The 19,905-nt window shown below is 33.8% G+C and overlaps 1 protein-coding gene across 3 annotated transcripts in view; it reads right to left on the bottom strand.

The window, feature by feature from the left end:
• The window catches only part of LOC131668523 (eukaryotic translation initiation factor 6), a 295,604-nt gene extending 276,117 nt beyond the window's left edge, over positions 1 to 19,487 (bottom strand). The window contains exons 1-2 of one of the 3 annotated variants that reach the window (XM_058942806.1): positions 19,356 to 19,487; positions 19,039 to 19,155 (exon numbers count right to left, since the gene is read on the bottom strand). In XM_058942806.1, the coding sequence (XP_058798789.1) occupies positions 19,039 to 19,145 (107 nt within the window). In that variant the 5' untranslated portion in view covers positions 19,146 to 19,155; positions 19,356 to 19,487. Of the gene's footprint in view, positions 1 to 19,038; positions 19,156 to 19,235 lie in introns of all 3 variants that reach the window. The other 2 variants (XM_058942787.1, XM_058942797.1) reach the window with 2 other exon arrangements.
• Between the last annotated feature and the right edge of the window lie 418 nt (positions 19,488 to 19,905).

Here is a 19,905-nt window from a genome sequence, read left to right on the forward strand (position 1 = left end):
TTTTTTGTGGGCCAATCGTGGACGTTTCTTTAGCAACTCGGTTTTCAAACGATCCTATAACGATGAATAATATTCGCCTGTAATGATTTTACCCTTTTCCGGATAGATGTACCCGTTCGCTCGAGATGCCTACAGTACTAGCAATCTCAAGCACCTTCACTCTTCTGTCAGCCATCACCATGTCATGGATTTTATCAATGATTTCTGAAGTGGTAACCTCAACTGGGCGTCCAGAACGTTCAGCGTCTTTTGTGCTCATATGGCCACTCCAAAAATTTTGAAACCACTTATAAACCATTCTAATCGAAGGTGCACAATCACCATAATGCTTATCAAGCTTCTGTCTAATCTCCTAAGGCGTTTTGCCTTTGAAAAAGTAATGTTTAATCAATACACGAAATTCTTTTTCGTCCATTTTTTTACAACCACTCGATTTCTTTGATTGAAACGAATGTAAAACGCAAAGTAATTGGCCGATCTGGCTGAAACTTGGTGTGTGCTCTTCCAAGATATGCCACTAACTGAAAATAAGCTTGATACGTACTAGTAGCGCCATCTCTCTGACTTTTCACGGACTTTTCAAACGACCCTCGTACTTGAACAAAAATTAGATACGTGTTTTTTTTTTATCGGACCATAAGGGCTTTTAAGGGGTGAAATCTACCCTGAAAATCAACCCCTAAAATCAATTTTTTTAATATTTCTCAGCATCAAATGAATATTTTTAAGTAAACTCAACGTTAAAAAATTTCTTATAAAAAGGCGTTTTTAAGGACGTAACATTTATACCGAAGGGTTGCAACCCCCTTTTTAATAGGGGTAAATACACTATTTTTTGTACTGTTTTACGACATGTAATATAGTAAATCAGCTCGAGTGATTTAAAAATAGCACTGATAATGAGAAAATACCAAAATTAAATTGACGTCTTTTCAGATTTAAAAAAAAAATATGTTTAAGGGCTGTTTCACCCCCTTGAAACCACCCCCGTCAAAATATCAGCAGGTAAATCCACCTAACCCTAGGATAAACAAGTTTAGTTGTTTGTTATTTCTTGAAATAATTTAATCCTATGCATAAGCGAGCTACCTCAACTAACCAACCTGCCTCTAACGCACCAAACCCCCATAAACCACCCTTACCGAACCACATGCAGGTTAACCCACCTAATCCTGGGAAAAGCAACTTTAGTCGTTTGTTATTTCTTGAAATAAGTGAATTTTACACCATAAGCGAGTTATCCCAGCTGAATCACATACCTCTTATCTACCTACCCCTAATCTATCTAACCCCCACCCTTATAAACCACCCATACCGAACCACATGCGGGCTAACCTTATATAAATAGCGACAAATAAATGTATTTCTCGAATAAAATTCATTTTGCATAACAATATGTACCAAGTATTACAAATTTTATGTAATAATTATTATTTTCTTTTCATTATAAATACAAAAAAGAAAAAAATAACTAATAACGGCTTATAAATATAAGATTTGAGACTAAAATAAATTATAAATAATTATTAACTATTTGGTTTTTTCGAATTTAATAATACCAGTTATAGTATCAGTTTTTTTAAAAATATTATTTGCATTGTATTACATATAGCTGTGTATAAAACAGTAATAATAATAGTTATTAATTTTTAAACGTAAAGTTAATTCGTAATAAAGAAAAATAACAAGTAATAACAGTTAAAAATTATTAATTTCAAAAGTAGAAGTTTAATATAGTTATTATTTCTATTTTAATCATTTACAATATGTGAATGAGAAAAGAAATTATAACAAATAATTGATTATATTAATCGTTATAAATAGTTATTATAGTCTCAATTTCTATACTTATAAACTGTTTACTTTTTTCAATTTTCACTTGTGGTTTAGTTTACTTTTTGTTGGTACTTTACTTTGCTGTACACTTTATCTCATTTACAATTTTGTCTTATCAATGGCTCGAAGAAGATAAGTTATATCAAATCTACGCTTCTTACGATAATAAGACGTCCGATACATATATCATTATTCATAGTAGTTGAAGAAAAGTCAAGTATTTAAAAAGTTAAAGTTTTTTTATAGTGCTGGATTTATAAATAAACTTCTTTCTATATTTACCTACAAATTTCCCGAACACGAAAATATAGTACATAACAAGAAGAAAAGTTTTTGTCTACTACGTAAGTATTTATGTCACTTATCATATATAAATTTATTCAAATATTTTGATTTGTAAACATGTGAAATATAACTGTTAAAAACGTATGATCGAATTCTATCTGTAGACTAGGTTTTCTTTTGTCTTTCGTAAAATTATTCAACTGCAAAAAAGAGTATTTATATCTTGATTTTGTTTTAGATTAAAACATGAAGATAAATCCTTTGAACGAAGTCAATTTATTATTAGCATATTTTCAAGGTTTACAAATACCAGATGGCGAGATTAATTTCAAAGAAATTAATTGCCAGAAAAGTTGAAAGAAATATTAATTGATGCCGTGTATGAGTTTAATGATATTGATATGATTGTTGAAGAGACATTAGATTTTCATGAAGATTATAAAGATACTGATGCTAAAATAATACAGGCCAACAAAATTTGACAAAGGTTCAGAACCAGAGACCAAACATGATATATTCGAAGGATTTTGATGCGCTGAATCTAAATCCGAGCTCAAATTTGCGCCAGCATATCAGGATTTTGAGATATCCTAACCTAAATGTGCGAAAATCACGTTTCTTGGCTATATTCGGTACCTTATAACATGTGAATAAATTTTTTCATGCAAAACTGACAACGGCATCTGAAAGAGCAACTCTTGGCCGACAAAATTCATTACCGATTTTAGTTTTTATGTCTTTTGGTAATGGAGATATCATTGTTTGAAATTTAACACCTATGAATTTGTTTATACGAGGTGTGATCAAAAAGTAAGGTGAATTTTGAAATTTAGCGGGCTACGTCCTTTCGATCTTCGACTTTTTTATTTGGTTATGTCGGTACACTCGTCTAGAACATACGTTCCAAATTTCAGCTTTGTAGTATGTTTGGTTTGTTTGTGAGAGGCATCAAGGTTAGAAGTGTTTTGTGTGCTCCACGATTTGCTGCTGTCTAAAAACATGGATCAAAGAGTTCGCATTAAATTTTGTGTGAAAAATGGAATCAAATGTTTCAAAACACTTGAAATGCTGTAAGTGGCATACGGTGAGTCTACTTTAAGCCAAAAAAATGTTTACAAGTGGTATAAACTCTTCCAAGAAGGCCGAGAAGACACCGACGACGAACCTCGTTCTGGACGCCCCAGCACATCAACAACTGATGAGAATGTTGAAGAAGTGAAGAAAATAGTGTTGGGAAATCGTCGAATTACCATTAGAGAAATTGCTGACGATATTGGCATCTCATTTGGTTCGTGCCAATCAATTTTGACGAGTGATTTAGACATGAGACGTGTGTCAGCGAAGTTTGTTCCGAAATTGCTCAATTTCGACCAAAAGAAACGTCGCATGAGCATCGCCCAAGAGCTACTGAATGACGTCAACGATGATCCAGATTTACTCAACAGGGTTATAACAGGTGACGAAACATGGGTATACGGTTTTGACGTCGAGACTAAGACTCAATCGTCCCAGTGGAGGCATTCTGGATCACCAAGACCAAAAAAAGCACGCCAAGTTCGATCAAATGTAAAGGTTTTGCTTACAGTTTTCTTTGACTGCAGGGGCGTGGTGCATCATGAGTTCTTGCCACAGGGTAGAACAGTAAATAAGGAATATTACCTGCAAGTTATGCGCAATTTGCGCGAAGCAATCCACCAGAAACGTCCGAATTTGTGGAAAAATAAAAATTGGCTTTTGCACCATGATAATGCCCCTGCTCACACATCGTTGATTGTGCGCGAATTTTTGGCTAAAACCAACACAGTATCGATGCCACAGGCACCGTATTCCCCAGATCTGGCCCCCTGTGACTTCTTCTTGTTCCCAAAACTGAAGAGGCCCATGAAAGGACGGCGTTTTGCCACGATTGAGGAGATAAACACGGCATCGAAGGATGAACTAAACAAGATCACAAAAAATGATTTTTTGAAATGCTTTGAGGATTGAAAAAAGCGTTGGCACAAGTGCATTATATCCGAGGGGGATTACTTTGAAGGAGATAAAATAAAAATTGATGAATAAATAAATATTTTTTGAGAAAAATAAAAATTCTTACTTTTTGATCACACCTCGTACTGCGACACTACAGAACGAGTGACCAGAAATAGTACACCTGAAGGATTTTAGTGCGCTGAATCCAAATCCGAGCTCAGAATTGCGCCAGCACGTCAGGATTTTGAGATATCCTAACCTAAATGTGCGAAAATCACGTTTCTTGGCTATATTCGGTACCTTATAACATTGTGAATAAATTTTTTCATGCAAAACTGACAACGGCATCTGAAAGAGCAACCCTTGGCCGACAAAATTCATTACCGATTTTTGTTTTTATGTCTTTTGGTAATGGAGATATCATCATTTGAAATTTAACACCTATGAATTTGTTTATACTGCGACACTACAGAACGAGCGACCAGACATAGTACACCTGAAGGACTTTAGTGCGGTGAATCCAAATCCGAGCTCAGAATTGCGCCACCACATCAGGATTTTGAGATATCCTAACCTAAAAGTGCGAAAATCCCGTTTTTTTGGCTATATTCAGGACCTTATAACATTGTGAATAAATTTTTTCATGCAAAACTGACAACGGCATCTAAAAAGCAATTCTTATCGTACAAAAGCACTAACAATCTTTAGTTTATGTCTTCTTTTATTGTCAATTGAAATGTACTACTTATCAATTGGTTTATACTGCAACGCAATGAATTTCGACTATTATAACTCAAATCCCTGATCTTGGAGCATTGTAACCTGCAGGGCAATAAACCTTGTCCACTTAACCCTAAATCCCTTAACCCCCGAGCCCTGTGACCTTCGATGCAATAATCCCCGTCCCCTTAACCCCAAATATTTTAACCCAAGAAGGTTATAATAAGCGCGACAATAAAACCTGCCAACTTAACCCCGAATTTCTTCAACTCGGAATCCTGTAACCCGCGATACAATAGCCCTAGATTCCTTGTGGCGCAAATTACTGGGCTCAGGCATTAAGGGATTTGCGTAACGGCATCGAGGTTTATAACATCACAGGTTTCAGGGCTACGGGGTTAACGGATTTAAGGTTAAGGGGACAGTTAAAGGTTAAGGGGTCGGGGGTTTTTGGGTTAACGGATTTAAGGTTATGGCCACGCAGATTATAGCCTTTTAGAATATCTCGGAATACTGACGTGCTGGCGCAATTCTAAGCTGGGATTTGGATTTAGCGCATCGAAATTCTTTGGGTGCGTTATGTATAGTTTTTGATTCTGAAGTTTGTCGGCCTGTGACAGACAGACAAATATTAGAATTAAAAATTTAAATAATTTGTTTAAATAAATTTAAATGTACAAATCTGACATCAAACTCGTGACTAGTAACCCCCAAAACCATGGAAATGTGGTGCAGCTTGCAAAAATATTCTATTATACAGGAATTTGTTTAAAGAAATTTTTTAAATAAAATACATTTTGCAACTCTGATATCCGATACGATCAGCGGAATCAAAAACCGTGAAATCTTTCATTCGTTTTTGAAATTCTGTAGATAGATGATGTAGAATATTACGTAACTTGAAATGTATGATTGTATGCTGAAGCTGAGATAGGTGCAAGCTGAGATAACTGATTTTGTGACATGCTAATCCTTTCGTGTTAGAGATCACGTTTGAGTGGCGGGCTAACGGTTGAATTTCCTGTAAATGCTATTATCTTATTTTCTTCTACTTTATTTATTATAAGAATATTTATCAGAAGAATATTTTTTATCCTCTTTGTTATTTATTATAAGAAAAATGAGTTCCAGAAGACCTTGTGCAAGAAAAATTGATACATTTTGTTATGTTTGTGGGAAGTTTGAAACAACTTCTTATCGACGATCGATTAATGATTCAATCAAAACTCTATATATGAAATGTTATAAGGTTCCGATCGACAATTTAGATAAGACATGGGTACCATCTTCAATTTGTAATTCTTGCAACTTGCTATGTTGAAGTGGGATGATAATAGCAGCAATATGACTGTTATTGAACCGACCATCCGGCGTGAGCCCAAGGACCATGAAACTAATTGTTACTTCTGCTTATGTAATACAACGGGTTTCAATAAAGAAAATTCAAATAAAATCATCTACCCTGCGGTAGCGAGTGTAACACCAGCCAAAGTAGGAAAAGTAAGTAAACCCGGAAAAGAAGTTGGTTCGGCAAAAGTTGAACCGATGGATATTGATACAACTGAAGATGTCTCTTTTGAAGATAGTTCTGATGACGAGAAACCTCAATCTTCCAAAGGATAAAGCTGAACGCTGTGCTTCAAGGCTCCAAGAAAGGAAGCTATTATTACTTGGAACAAAAGTGTCAATTTACAGAAACCGAGAAGAGGCGTTTATGAAGTACTTTATAATGGAAGATGTGATGGTGTACTGTAATAACATCGAAGAATTGGTTAACTTGTATATTCAAGATTTGTACAAGCCAGAAAACTGGCGTCTCTCCATTGATTCTTCCACACAAAGTCTCAAAGCTGTGTTACTACACAACGGAAATGAGTATGCGGCACTTCCTGTAGGTCACTCAACTGCACTAAAAGAATCAAACCATAGTTTTCAATTTCTACTGGAAAAAATAAATTACAAGACTCACAATTGGCTTGTTTGTGGTGACTTTAAGATGATAAATCTTATAGTTGGCTTGCAATCGGGAAATACCAAATTTCCGTGTTTCCTCTGCCTTTGGGACAGCCGTGCAAGAGATAAACATTGGGTAATAAAAAAATGGCCCACAAGATCAAAATGGAAAATAGGTTCTCATAATGTCGCCTACGTAGGTCTTGATGATAGGGAAAGAGTATTACTGCCACCACTTCACATCAAATTAGGTTTAATGAAACAGTTTATGAAAGCCTTGAATAAAGAAGGTAAATGTTTCAATCATTTGAAAGCCACATTTCCGAAATTGAGTGATGCAAAAATTAAGGAAGGCATTTTCGTTGGGCCTGATATACGAAAACTCATGAAAGATGATACATTTATCGAAACCATGACTCTCGTTGAAAAGAATGCTTGGTTGAGCTACAAAGATGTTACAGAAAAATTTTTAGGCAATAATCGAGACCCGCAGTTTGAAATTATTGTGTCCAATATGTTACAGAATTTTCCAAAAATGGGTTGTCTAATGAGCCTTAAAATACACTTCCTTTATTCTCATTTAGACTTTTTCCCAGAAAATCTTGGAGCATATAGTGAGGAGATGGGTGAACGATTTCACCAAGACTTTAAACAAAAGGAACAACACTACCAAGGAAAGTGGGACGAAAAAATGATGGCCGACTACTGCTGGTCATTGAAAAGGGATGATAATAAACCTACTAGTCACAAACGTAAATCTTTTCAACGATCGTTTGAAATGAAGCGCCAACGTTTTCACAAAAAGAAAGCATAACATCACAGAATTGGCGGTTATAGGTTTAAGAATATACATTCTAAAGATTGTCAGCTTCTTAGTGTAACCTCTGTAACTACATTGGAGCTTAGGTTGAAATGCTATGGATTACAGTCCACTTAAATTAATTTGTCCTGTGCTTGACCCTCACTGTTCACTGCATTTAGTTTAACCTGTTGTGAGTTTAGCGCTCGCAGATCATAGCGAACGTAAGTTCACCTGTAGTGGTCTAGAGCTCGAAGGTTACTGCGCATGTAGGTTATACTGTCGTGGATTCTAGTTTGCAAGTTATATCGTACTCAATATACCTGTTGCGGATTATAGCGCGCTTAAATTAACCTGTAGCAGGTTATTGCGAATTTAGGTTAACTTACTGTGATTTTGAGCTTGCAGTTTATAGCGCACTTGAGTCAACCAGCCGCGTATTATAACGCACTTAGCTTAACCTCTCGCAAGTCATAGAGCGCTTAGGTAAACTTGTCGTGGTTTTAAGCTGAGTGTAGGTTATAACGCACTTAGGCAATCCTGTCATGGTTTTGAGCTTGCAGGTTATAGCGCACTTAAGTTAATCTGTCGCTGGTTCTAGAGTTATAAGATTTTCAGTGCATTTAGGTCATAACCATCTGCCTTAGCCTGCCCTAAATTTATAGCTGCCATTTTAGAGTGCATCTAATAAATTCAGCTAGATTCGTCGTAAATTAGTACAATGGTAGACCTTTATATGCCAGTGTAAGTTTTTCCTACTACTGAAGATTGCAAAAAAAATCAAGATTTTTCATACTCCAGTATAAATCAATTGATAAATGGCACATTTCAATTGACGGTATCTCTGCTGGAAAAAGACATAAAAAAATCGGTAATGAATTTTGTCGGCCAAGAGTTGCTCTTTCAGATACCGTTGTCAGTTTTGCATGAAAAAATTTATTCACATGTTATAAGGTAGCGAATATAGCCAAAGAAACGTGATTTTCGCACTTTTAGATTAGGATATCTCAAAATCCTGATGTGCTGGCGCAATTCTGAGCTCGGATTTGGATTCAGCGCACTAAAATCCTTCAGGTGTACTATGTATGGTCACTCGTTCTGTAGTGTCGCAGTATAAACAAATTCATAGGTGTTAAATTTCAAACAATGATATCTCCATTACCAAAAGACATAAAAACAAAAATTGGTAATGAATTTTGTCGGCCAAGAGTTGCTCTTTCAGATGCCGTTGTCAGTTTTGCATGAAAAAATTTATTCACATGTATAAGGTACCGAATATAGCCAAAAAAACGTGATTTTCGCACTTTTAGGTTAGGATATCTCAAAATCCTGATGTGGTGGCGCAATTCTGAGCTCGGATTTGGATTCACCGCACTAAAGTCCTTCAGGTGTACTATGTCTGGTCGCTCGTTCTGTAGTGTCGCAGTATAAACAAATTCATAGGTGTTAAATTTCAAATGATGATATCTCCATTACCAAAAGACATAAAAACAAAAATTGGTAATGAATTTTGTCGGCCAAGAGTTGCTCTTTCAGATGCCGTTGTCAGTTTTGCATGAAAAAATTTATTCACAATGTTATAAGGTACCGAATATAGCCAAGAAACGTGATTTTCGCACATTTAGGTTAGGATATCTCAAAATCCTGACGTGCTGGCGCAATTCTGAGCTCGGATTTGGATTCAGCGCACCAAAATCCTTCGAGTATGGTATGTCTGGTCTCTGGTTCTAAAACCTTATTGGCCTGTGTAATCGAAGATGAAGTTCAACATTACTTTCCTGATCCTGATTTTGCACCAACAAATCAGTGCACAAATGATGATGAAGAAATCACATTTGATTATAAACAAAGAGCCGTAGAATTTTGGATGAGCAGAAAAAAAAACTTAAAACCGGATACTGTACAACATACGAGGGTGGTCCGATAAGTACTTAGCCTACAAAAAAAAAAACGAAAATATTGAAAAAGTGGCGTTTTATTTTTCAACAGTCTCCTTTTAGGTCGATATACTTGGCTCAGCGATGCTCCAACTTCTTTAACCGGTCTGAAAAATACGTTTCCTCGAAGTCTGAAAAGTAGGCTGCCGTGGCAGCGATTACCTCCTCATTCGACTCAAATTTCTGCCCGGCGAGTGACTTTTTCAAGCTTGGAAACAAAAAGAATTCGCACGGGGCTAAATCTGAAGAATACGGTGGATTGGAGCAGCAGTTCGTAGCCTAATTCGACCAATTTGGCCATGGCGAAGGCGGAGGTGTGAGCCGATGTGAGGTGAGAGTCACCGTACACAGCATCCAAGCGCTTTTTGATTTCGCTGCGCGATTTCCCTTCCAAAAACAAGAATCGAATCACCAACCGATACTGCTCTTATTCCATTTTTCAAAAATAAACGGACACACTTGCTTTCACACGCTCTCAAAAATAAACTACAACTCCGATCCGGCTGAAATCTTGACAGTAACCATCGAGAAGGTTGTACTACGTGATAGAATATTTCTTTTGCGAGAGTAGCGCCATCGGGCGGTGAGGCTAAGTACTTATAGGACCACCCTCGTAGATTCAAAAAAGTTTTATCTATAAGTCAACTTAAACGTTGGGCGAAAATAATTAATAAAAATGGAACTTACCGAGAAAAAATTGCGCAAATTTGCCAATACACGTTTGATAATTTAAAAGCCGCTATCGCAGCTGGTACGATAGTGCATGATTGAGATATACGGAAATGGGCATTGCAAGCTCAAAAAATTGTTGGCCATGAAGATATAAGATTTAAGGCTTCTCAAAATTGGTTACGAAAATTTAAAAGCTCATAGAATAGTATCTAGAAAAATAAATAAATTTATCAGCAAAAAAACATTAGAAAGTAAAGAAGAACTACAAACTAATGCTGATGCTTTTGTAGCTGATGTTAAATCATGTATACCAGAAATCGGCATTGCAAACTTTTATAATTCAGATCAGAGTGGTTTCCAATTAGAAATGCACTCAGGAAGAACATTAGCAGTTGAACGAGAAAAGCAGGTGCAATGTCTGGTACAGACGGTTTCATCGACAACGCACAGTTATACAATTCAGCCAACCATATCAGCAACCGAGAAACTTTTATCACCACTTTTTATAGTATTAAGAGAAAAACGTGGTCAATTCGGTCCCATAGTGGAATCTTCATTATTTAGACCAGAAAATGTGCATGTGGAAGCATCTAAATCTGGAAAGTTAACGACAAGTTAGTATATTTTTGTTTATTATAATGCAATGACATAAAAATATTATAACTTTTTTTTATTTTAGATCATTTTAAAATTTGGTTGAAAGAAGTTTTTTACCCAAATGTTGGACCTCAATCTGTACTTTTACTCGACTCTTGGAGTGGACATTGCGATAAAGCTGTAAGGGAAACGATGCCGACAAACAATATTGTTAATATCAAAAAAATTCCCACAGGAACAACAGGGAACATCCAACAACGACTCGATGTTTATGGATTTCGTATCTGGAAAAACTTCGTTCGACGTTTATCAGATTAAGTAATTTTGATGGACTATGAAATGAATCTACATTTAAGAAATAACATCATAAAAATGCAGTCTCTTGTCTATAACCAGCTTTCTTCACCAAGATATACAAATATTTTTAAATACGCTTGGTATAAAAGCGGCTACATACACTTAAAACATTCAATGTCTTCATTTTTAATATTGATTATTTAGCTTTTTTATTGTGCATGTCGGTAATGGAATATATGAGTTTGGTCTAAGAGAATTATACTTATTTATATTAATTGTGAGCCTAATGATAGTTTTTAATGACCAGCCTAAGTCTCTTTCTTGAAATTTATCTATATATTTAAGTAAAACGACTTTAATATTCAAGAGTGTTGTTTTAATTACATGAGGGATTTTCCTTAACCATTGTTTATATATGAGATTAGTAATATTTCGAAGGAAAATAAAATAGATTATAATGTATTACGACTTACAATGGAATTATAGTCAGTCTCCACAGGGGAGAATTAATTTTTTCAAATATGTTAACATTAGATATGGTTATCAACAGGCTAATATTGTAAAAAGGTGGACGAAGTTTCGATATGATCTGGCCAATTCTAACGCAAGATTACAGTTTCTTATTAGTTGCCGTCAGAATGACGTAACGCCTTCACACATAAGTAACATGTTTGAAATTTTCAAGAGTGTTGTTTTAATTACATGAGGGATTTTCCTTAACCATTGTTTATATATGAGACTTTAATATTATTTTCAAACCACCTATTAAAGTCAGTGGTCTTATGAATTCAATATTTTCAATATTGAAATGCTTAATATGAATATCTTCTTCTTGGTTTTTCTTTATAATAAATTGTGCTACCATTTCTGTGTTTATCTTGAAAGCATTGTGAATATCTAGAATTGTGGTATTTCAATTTGTATTTTGAATTGATTGGCAACGATTAGAAATGTTTTTAAATCTAGGTTACTTTGATTAACAATGTATGCTGTACTAACACGATTTTCAAATGCCGAATGAATTGGTCTCCAAATAACTTCATATCCTTGAATTTTATCAAGAATAGATTGTAATGGTTGTATACTTCTACCAAATCTTATAGAATGACTCAAATTGATTTCAAGAGAAATCAATTGAAAAGCACAAGTTTGACATCTTTGTCGAATTACTCTATTTAAATCAAGACAATTCATAAATTCCTTACGTGAAATTATAGCATTTATTACAAGACTTCTCCATCTAATATGATTATCTATAAGTGAATCTTTGGACTAATAATAAGCTTTCCAGAAGTTTTTTACCGTATCTTCAAAATAAGCAATAGAAGTCATCGTAACAAATACCTAGTTAGATAGTTGTCTTGTTGATTCAGCTATCAGTGTTCTTATAAAAGGTTAACATAATGAGAAGAAATAGGTATCAAACAGCTCTAAAATGAGTCCGTTCTCAATTATCAATGAATATTGATTTGATTAACTAATAAATAAAAATTTAACTAACTACCAAGGATTATCATAAATGGAGTAGGTAAGGGAAGGGTAGATCACTGTCTGTCTTGAGAGACTGCGCTTTTTTACCTGATTGAAGGGATTATAAGGCTAAGTGATGGCGCTACAAGTATAGTGATGTTACGCTCAGCAGCGATATTAGCGCTGTAGAACATGGATGAGATAGCTAAAATGAAAAGTGGGGGGATTTACTTATATATATATCAGTAAATCAAGAAATATAATTATTATAACTTTGAGATATGATGTAGTTCACACATCTTACAAGGAAAATACACGAGGTGTACGTTACCGATATTCTTCATTTTTTTTATCTTGTAGTATATTGACAAATATTTGAGCCGTGTCTTTTTGTTCCTGCTAATCGGGCGATTTCAGGCGTGAAAATCACAAGAGAAAACGTCATTTTCAATTAAATTTATTGAGGGAAATAGAATAGCTATGTAACAATATTAGATATATTGCTATAAGAATGACCTCACTTTTGCGGAAAGATGAAGCACGACTTGATCTACAAGGATCTGAAGGTAGCATTCTATGACATTTCCTCTTTAAAATACCCAAGGATTGCAAAAATCTTATAAAAATGTAAAGAAAATTTTGGAATATCTATAATATTTTTCTTTCAAAACCAATTGGTTTAAAACGAATAGAAAATGTATTTTCCTGCAACTTGTGCGCAGTAAATTTAAAAATGACTAGGGTATTTGAAAAAAATTGGCCTTAAATGCAATAAAATTAGTGATTTTTAAATATGAAAATTAGACGTTATTTTTATGTGGTTTAAACAATTTTATACATAGCCATTTGAAATTTTCATCAGTTGAAGCTGAAAGTTGGAAAAACATGAGGAAAAAAGAATCATGCCATCATATACTCATACAACATTGTAGAGTGTTTTAAGTGCAACGAAATCGATGATATTTCATTGTTTCAAAAAGTATTACTTTTTAAATTCAAATTTGCATGAAAATTTTGTAGTGAATCAAACCTACATCAGATTGACGTTTATTTGTTTAGAAAAACACCAATTTTTATTAAAAAAAATATTGGAAATGACTACTAGAAAATTCAAACCTCCAAGGCTCTGTAAAGCTTAAAAATCCTAAATAAAATAAAGCGAAATCAGGGGTACCTTATAATTTTGAGCACTACTGTATATTAAACTGACAAATCTCAATTAAAATCATAATGGTAAATAATTACAATTAATCGATATGATTAAGCAAATCCATCTGGAATTTGGTATTTCACCTACAAAGAAAACAAAACTTAAGTAAAAAAATATATTAATTTGTGATGATTTGTGACAATTAATTGTGTGACAGGAGCAGGCGACGACTTTTTGTCGTGCGTCGCTCATTCCCCTTTCTCTACTCTCGGTAGGCCTAGTAACCGACATTGAGCGCATTTTAAGAGTACCCCTAACGCAGGTTTGTTATCTTTCAGTAGCCAATAATGATCGACGAGCCGAGAGTGGGGTTACTGAAGGCGACAATGAATAAGAAAAGGAGAGAGCGAAGAAAGAGACAGAGATTAGGGTCCAAGTGCCAGTATTCTGCAATGGTTCACGGTAGGTTCACGACAGATTAGCGGTGTCGCGTGCCGCCGTGAAATTATGTCAAGAGAAGATACATCGAATGTAGAGAGAAGAAAGAGTTTAACGGCAGTCGAGAACGAGGAGTACGAAAAAAAAGTAACGTACGAGTGGTCAAAGAGTTAAATACGAGGTGTGAGAAGAGTAAGAACCAAGCGACAGAGAAAGGATAGCGAGGCAGTCAGTGGAGGCCGTCAGCAGCAGAGTCGAGTGCGAGAAACGAGATCAGTAGAGGTCGTGAGTAGGAGAACTGAGCACGAGGGACAAGAAGTCTAGGAGGGAGCTGCTCAACGGGAAGAAGACGACGCGCCTTTGAGGAAAGGTGGCCTACTGTTTCCCGCTCATCAAAGAGTCGCAGCAGAACCAAGGTCAAGAGCTCTTCCAGAGTTCTCTCTCTCTCTCACTCTCTCTCTCAGATGTGGCGATCGTCCTCGCCCGTTACAAGTGCCGCGATAGTTAGACTTTCACCAGCAAACTATTACGACGGTTCTCTGTGCCGGTATTCACGCCCTTGCCGCGGCGATATCACGCCAGGCAACAAGCTGACTGATTGTCGGGCTTTCTTGGTACAGTAAGTTAAGTTGAATGCGTGGAATATAGGATAATATTTGCAATTAACGAGTCTAAACCATTTTATTATCCTTTCTCTTACTATAATCCTCTCTTAATTACTCAGAGCGTCATTGCCTCTCTTCCCCGCCCTAAATAGTTGGTGACGAGCCGTATTATCTCGTTACATTATAATTATGCACCATTACGATTTTAGTTATAATTTATGAGCTTACTGTAAGTTAAAGTTTATGACTTTAGCATAACAAAACCGATCGAATTTATAGCGTCATAATATATTGTATATAAGTTTAACAAAATTATTCTTCAATAATACAATAGATTCATTTATAAATATACGAGGGGGGTCAATAAATATTTACAAAATCCAAGAGATGGCGCGCGTCACGCTTAAGTTATGATGTTTTTGGCAAGCAATACGACTAACTAGATATCGTACAAAGTTTCAGCTCGATTCATTAAGTCATTTTCTTGTGAGCGTTGGTTGAACAAAAAGTTATTGATTTATTTGAAAAATGGAAAAAACAGAGTTTCGAGCGGTGATAAAACATTTTCATTTGAAAGGTCTTACACCAAAAGAAATCACAGTTGAGTTGAACGCCTTTCGTGGCAAGTCTTCCCCTGTATTTAAGACTGTTTATAACTGGATAAATGAATTTAAACGCGGTCGTACAACAACAAAAGATGAACCTCGTTCAGGACGCCCCGTAGAAGTGAGTACGCCCGAAATGGTCAACAAAATCCACGATATGGTGTTGAGTGATAGAAACTTAAAATTACGAGAATTAGTTGAGGCCACAGGGGTATTAAAGGGTACAATCATTTCAATTTTGCATGAAAAATTGGGGATGAAAAAAAATATCAGCAAGATGGGTGCCGCGTATGCTCACTGTTAATAACCCAATAACCCGCGTGGTCACCTCTGAGACTCTTTTGGCACGCATACGTCGTAGTCCGGAAGACTTTTGACGGCGACTCGTAACTGTAGACGAAACATGGGTACACCACTACACACCTGAAACTAAAAAACAGTCCAAACAATGGATTACCGCAGGAAAACCAGCCCCAAAGAAGGCAAAGACAGTAAAGTCAGCTGGCAAGATTATGGCCACGGTTTTCTGGGATGCGTATGGAATCATCTACATCGACTACTTGGAAAAGGGCCAGACGATCACTGGCCAATATTATACGTCATTATTAGGTCAGCTGATAGAAAAAATTAGAGAAAAACGTCCTCTGTGCCTTAAAATATGCCTCTTTCTTCAAGACAATACTCGAGTTCACACGTGTGCAGTTTCGATGGCAAAAATTAACGATTTAAAGTTCGAATTAATTGACCATCCACCATATTCGCCTGATTTGGCTCCCAGTGACTTTTTCTTATTTGCTAACCTCAAAAAATGGCTTGCCGGACAACGATTCACGTCGAATGAAGTCTTCGCCGAAACAAATGCCTATTTTGAGGGTTTTCAGAAATCATATTTTTCTGATGGCTTAAAAAAACTGGAAGGCCGTTTAATAAAATGTATCGACTTTCAAGGAGATTATGTTGAAAAATAAAAAAAAATTACATACGCAAAACTTTTTCTTCCTTCTTTTTATAAAGACTTATTGACCCCCCCTCGTATATATTGGATATACTACTTACATGGGTGAGCTTTCAAGCATGAATATCTCCATTTTACATTAATAAACATATTAATAAAAGCCTTTCTATAGACATTTCACTTTTTTTCGCTTGAAAGCTCAACTCGTCTCGAAAAGCACTGTCAAATTAAAAAAATGACATAATTATCTAGAATAGAACCTAAAATACGTGCTATTAGAGTTGCACTATGAATTTTGAAGACATGCGTCAAGAATTTAAGCGAACGAAATCAGCGACCGTCGACTTCCCCCACCACGCCGCTACAACGAAAAACACGAATAATAGAACTATTTGATCAATTTTTTAACAAACATGCGATCATAATGTTAATGTGATATCTTACAACATAAGATATCTTGGGTTACTACTTCAGGTTGCTTTTTTTTCGCCGCTAGTTTATTTCATTGTTGAGCAGTAGATCTTCTACTTTCAAAGCCTCCAATTTTGTAAATTCTTTAGAAAATTAGTTAATTTTTTAATAAACAAACAAAAACACGCTCTAGTCAGAAGAAAAAAATGCGATTTCTTGCTCTTTTTTTGTAGACGAGTCCAGTAGCCGCGTATGTATACAGCCCCAACTCTGAGCTGGGTTATCACAAGAGCATTTTATTTGCATTACCATACAGTGCCGTGGACCAAATTAAGACCTACTTTTATTTCTGTGACAGGTACCCAAAAGATTTGTTAAGCGGTAACACTGACACTGACTATCTGAGGTCTAAGGGCAGGGTTGATGTTAGATAGAAATGTGTTAGATTTCATTCTGTAAATGTTGAAGTATACACATTATTGTACCATATTGGATCTGGTTTGAAACAATGAAAAATATCAATTTAAGTCTTGAAAAGTTCTTACACAATTTTTAATTACAATGTAATTACACAAATTACAATGTAATTTTTTTTCTTTTGTACTAAAAAATTCATGCAAGCTTAAGTAATTCAATAAATAAATTAATAATTAAATATTTAGATTTATAAAAATGAAAATTGTTAAAATTTATATTACATTTATATAATATAATTTAATAATGAGGTATATTACTAGGTATATTTGACAAAGCAAAAATAAACATAAATACTAGTTAAAAACTCTTTGACATGCTTTTTTATAGAATTGATTGAAATGTAACATATATCATATAGTAAACTGTTTTGTTTTAACAATTCACACAATCTCATGGATTTGAAATGGTGCTTGTAGTTCAAAACTGAAATTCTAATATAAGTCTTTCATTCATAGATTCAAATTCCTCATCAGTATAAACAAAATATAATTAATTTGGAATGTTCAAAAAAATTTTATAATCCAAATAGTATAACCGAATAAAAAACTAATAAATTTAGAATATGAAAAATATAGGAATATGTGCGATCATTGACCGATTATATGGGAAACACCTATCAATAATTACAACTTTGTCACTCTGTTCAATAGTATTATCTATATGACAATATATCAACAATAAAACAATTCTATTGGTTCAAATTACCATTAAGAACACATGTGTACTGCTAAGATTTAATTTACAACATTTATATTACAGTTACCATATATTTGCAATGTAATATATTAAAATAGTGTTAAATAGAAAGCTATAGAAAAATAAAAGTTCAATGACTATTTTTTTATAACAATAACCTCACATTAACTGTTATGGTTTTACCTTGATTATAATATTAGTAAGTTATTTAATTATAAATTTATACCTTTGAATATATTCCATTAATTTTAATTACCAGATTTTCTACTTAGGCCATCAATGTATTTACATTTCTATTTGGAGTGGTCTGAACAACAATTGAAAGTTATTAATTAATTTATTTATAGCTTTCAATAGCAGGAAAATATTAACAAGGAAACTATAAAAAAATTATGAGATCAGAAAAATCTCTGTCTCCTAAACATCAATGAATTTTATTTTTATTAAAAAGTAAGGTGTGACTTTCTTATGCAATTAATCATTGGTAATTTTGGTATATCTTAATACTAATTTATATTACTTACTGGTACAATATAAAAGGAAATTTAATACTTATTACCTAAAGGAAAAGTTAAGCAAAATTTTCTAAACTACTACGTTATATTTCAAATTACGTTATTAACATTTAGGTCCATTTAACATACTAAAATTATATGGTGTAAATATTTTATCATACATTTCAAATATCTGTATGAAAATATAATTATTAATTTTTCAGCTTCTCTAACTTTTTAGTAAATGTAATACTAGTTTAATATTCATATTAGCATACTAATATGAACATTTATGCTAAAATTTAAAGTATGACTATAAATGGACTTTACAAATGAAAAACCAAAATCAAGACTTCTAAACAAACACAAATTAATGAATTGCTTTAAATAATTGAAATAATTGAAATAATTAAATAATTGTGTAAATAATTGTTGTTTATTGACCATACTTTGAACACAACTAATGAATAATTACCAATTTTGTCATAAAACATTTCTCAAGTATTTATTTACAAAACTTCAAACAGATTTTCTTTTAAAGATTTTCTAAATGTATTATTAAATAATGAAATTAGTTTCCGTTTATAAAAAAATAGGAAACTTATTAATTTATTCACTTATTTTAAAGTTAAATTTATGTAAGAAAAATAATAATAATGGTGATAAATACCTGTAAAAATTTTCAGATGCCCCAATAGCAACAAGACAGTACGAATTCGTTAGTTTAGAAAATACGCCGATCTCGTTATTGTTTTCAAATTGAACTCGTACAGCCATTATTAAAAATCTACAATTCGTAAGCAATAAAGAAATAAGATAATAAGTCAAATATATTAATATTTTATGAATATATTCGTAACTATTTACGGTTAATTTACATTATCATATCACACTTCGTTAAGGTCAAAATATTACACGTGCTGTTTCGCTTTAAAACAATAGGAGTCATAAATCAGCTTCAAATATTAATAAGAAAACTATTTATACCCTTAAATAGTTCGTCGAACAAACAATAATTTTGTGCAGGAAATTTGTGTGTCACCTAAATGTAACATGTAACTGTTTAATGAAATCTCATAATGCCAGGCCTAATAAAAGAGGTATACGAATCGTTTCCCGAAGTTGCTTCAGGTTAAATTCAATCTTCACTCTTCAGGTTCGTTAATATGACACCAAATGTGAATATTAATAAAAAAATATACAATGACGTGCAAAGTTTCTGGCAAAAAAAACAAGTCATTTGAAATTTAAATTTTTGTAGCTCGGTCTAAAATAGTCGTAGAAAAACACGTTTAGGCTCATTTTAAAGAGTAACCGTTCATATCCCGCCAATATTCTTTTATTTAAATGAAAATTATGTTTATTAATTTAAAAAAACAAATTACTTGTTTTTTAATTTTCTTTTTACATTAAATCGGTTATAACTTTTGAACGGCTCGGCAGATTTAAAAAATCGAAGTGTGTGTAATATAAATGTATATACTGTATATATATAAAGTTGTATATTTCTTTTATCTTTAAAATGAGCGTAACAGGA

Source organism: Phymastichus coffea, unplaced genomic scaffold, assembly GCF_024137745.1.
Source record: "Phymastichus coffea isolate CEN01 unplaced genomic scaffold, Cenicafe_Pcof_1.1 PCOF00006, whole genome shotgun sequence".
NCBI lineage: Eukaryota > Metazoa > Arthropoda > Insecta > Hymenoptera > Eulophidae > Phymastichus > Phymastichus coffea.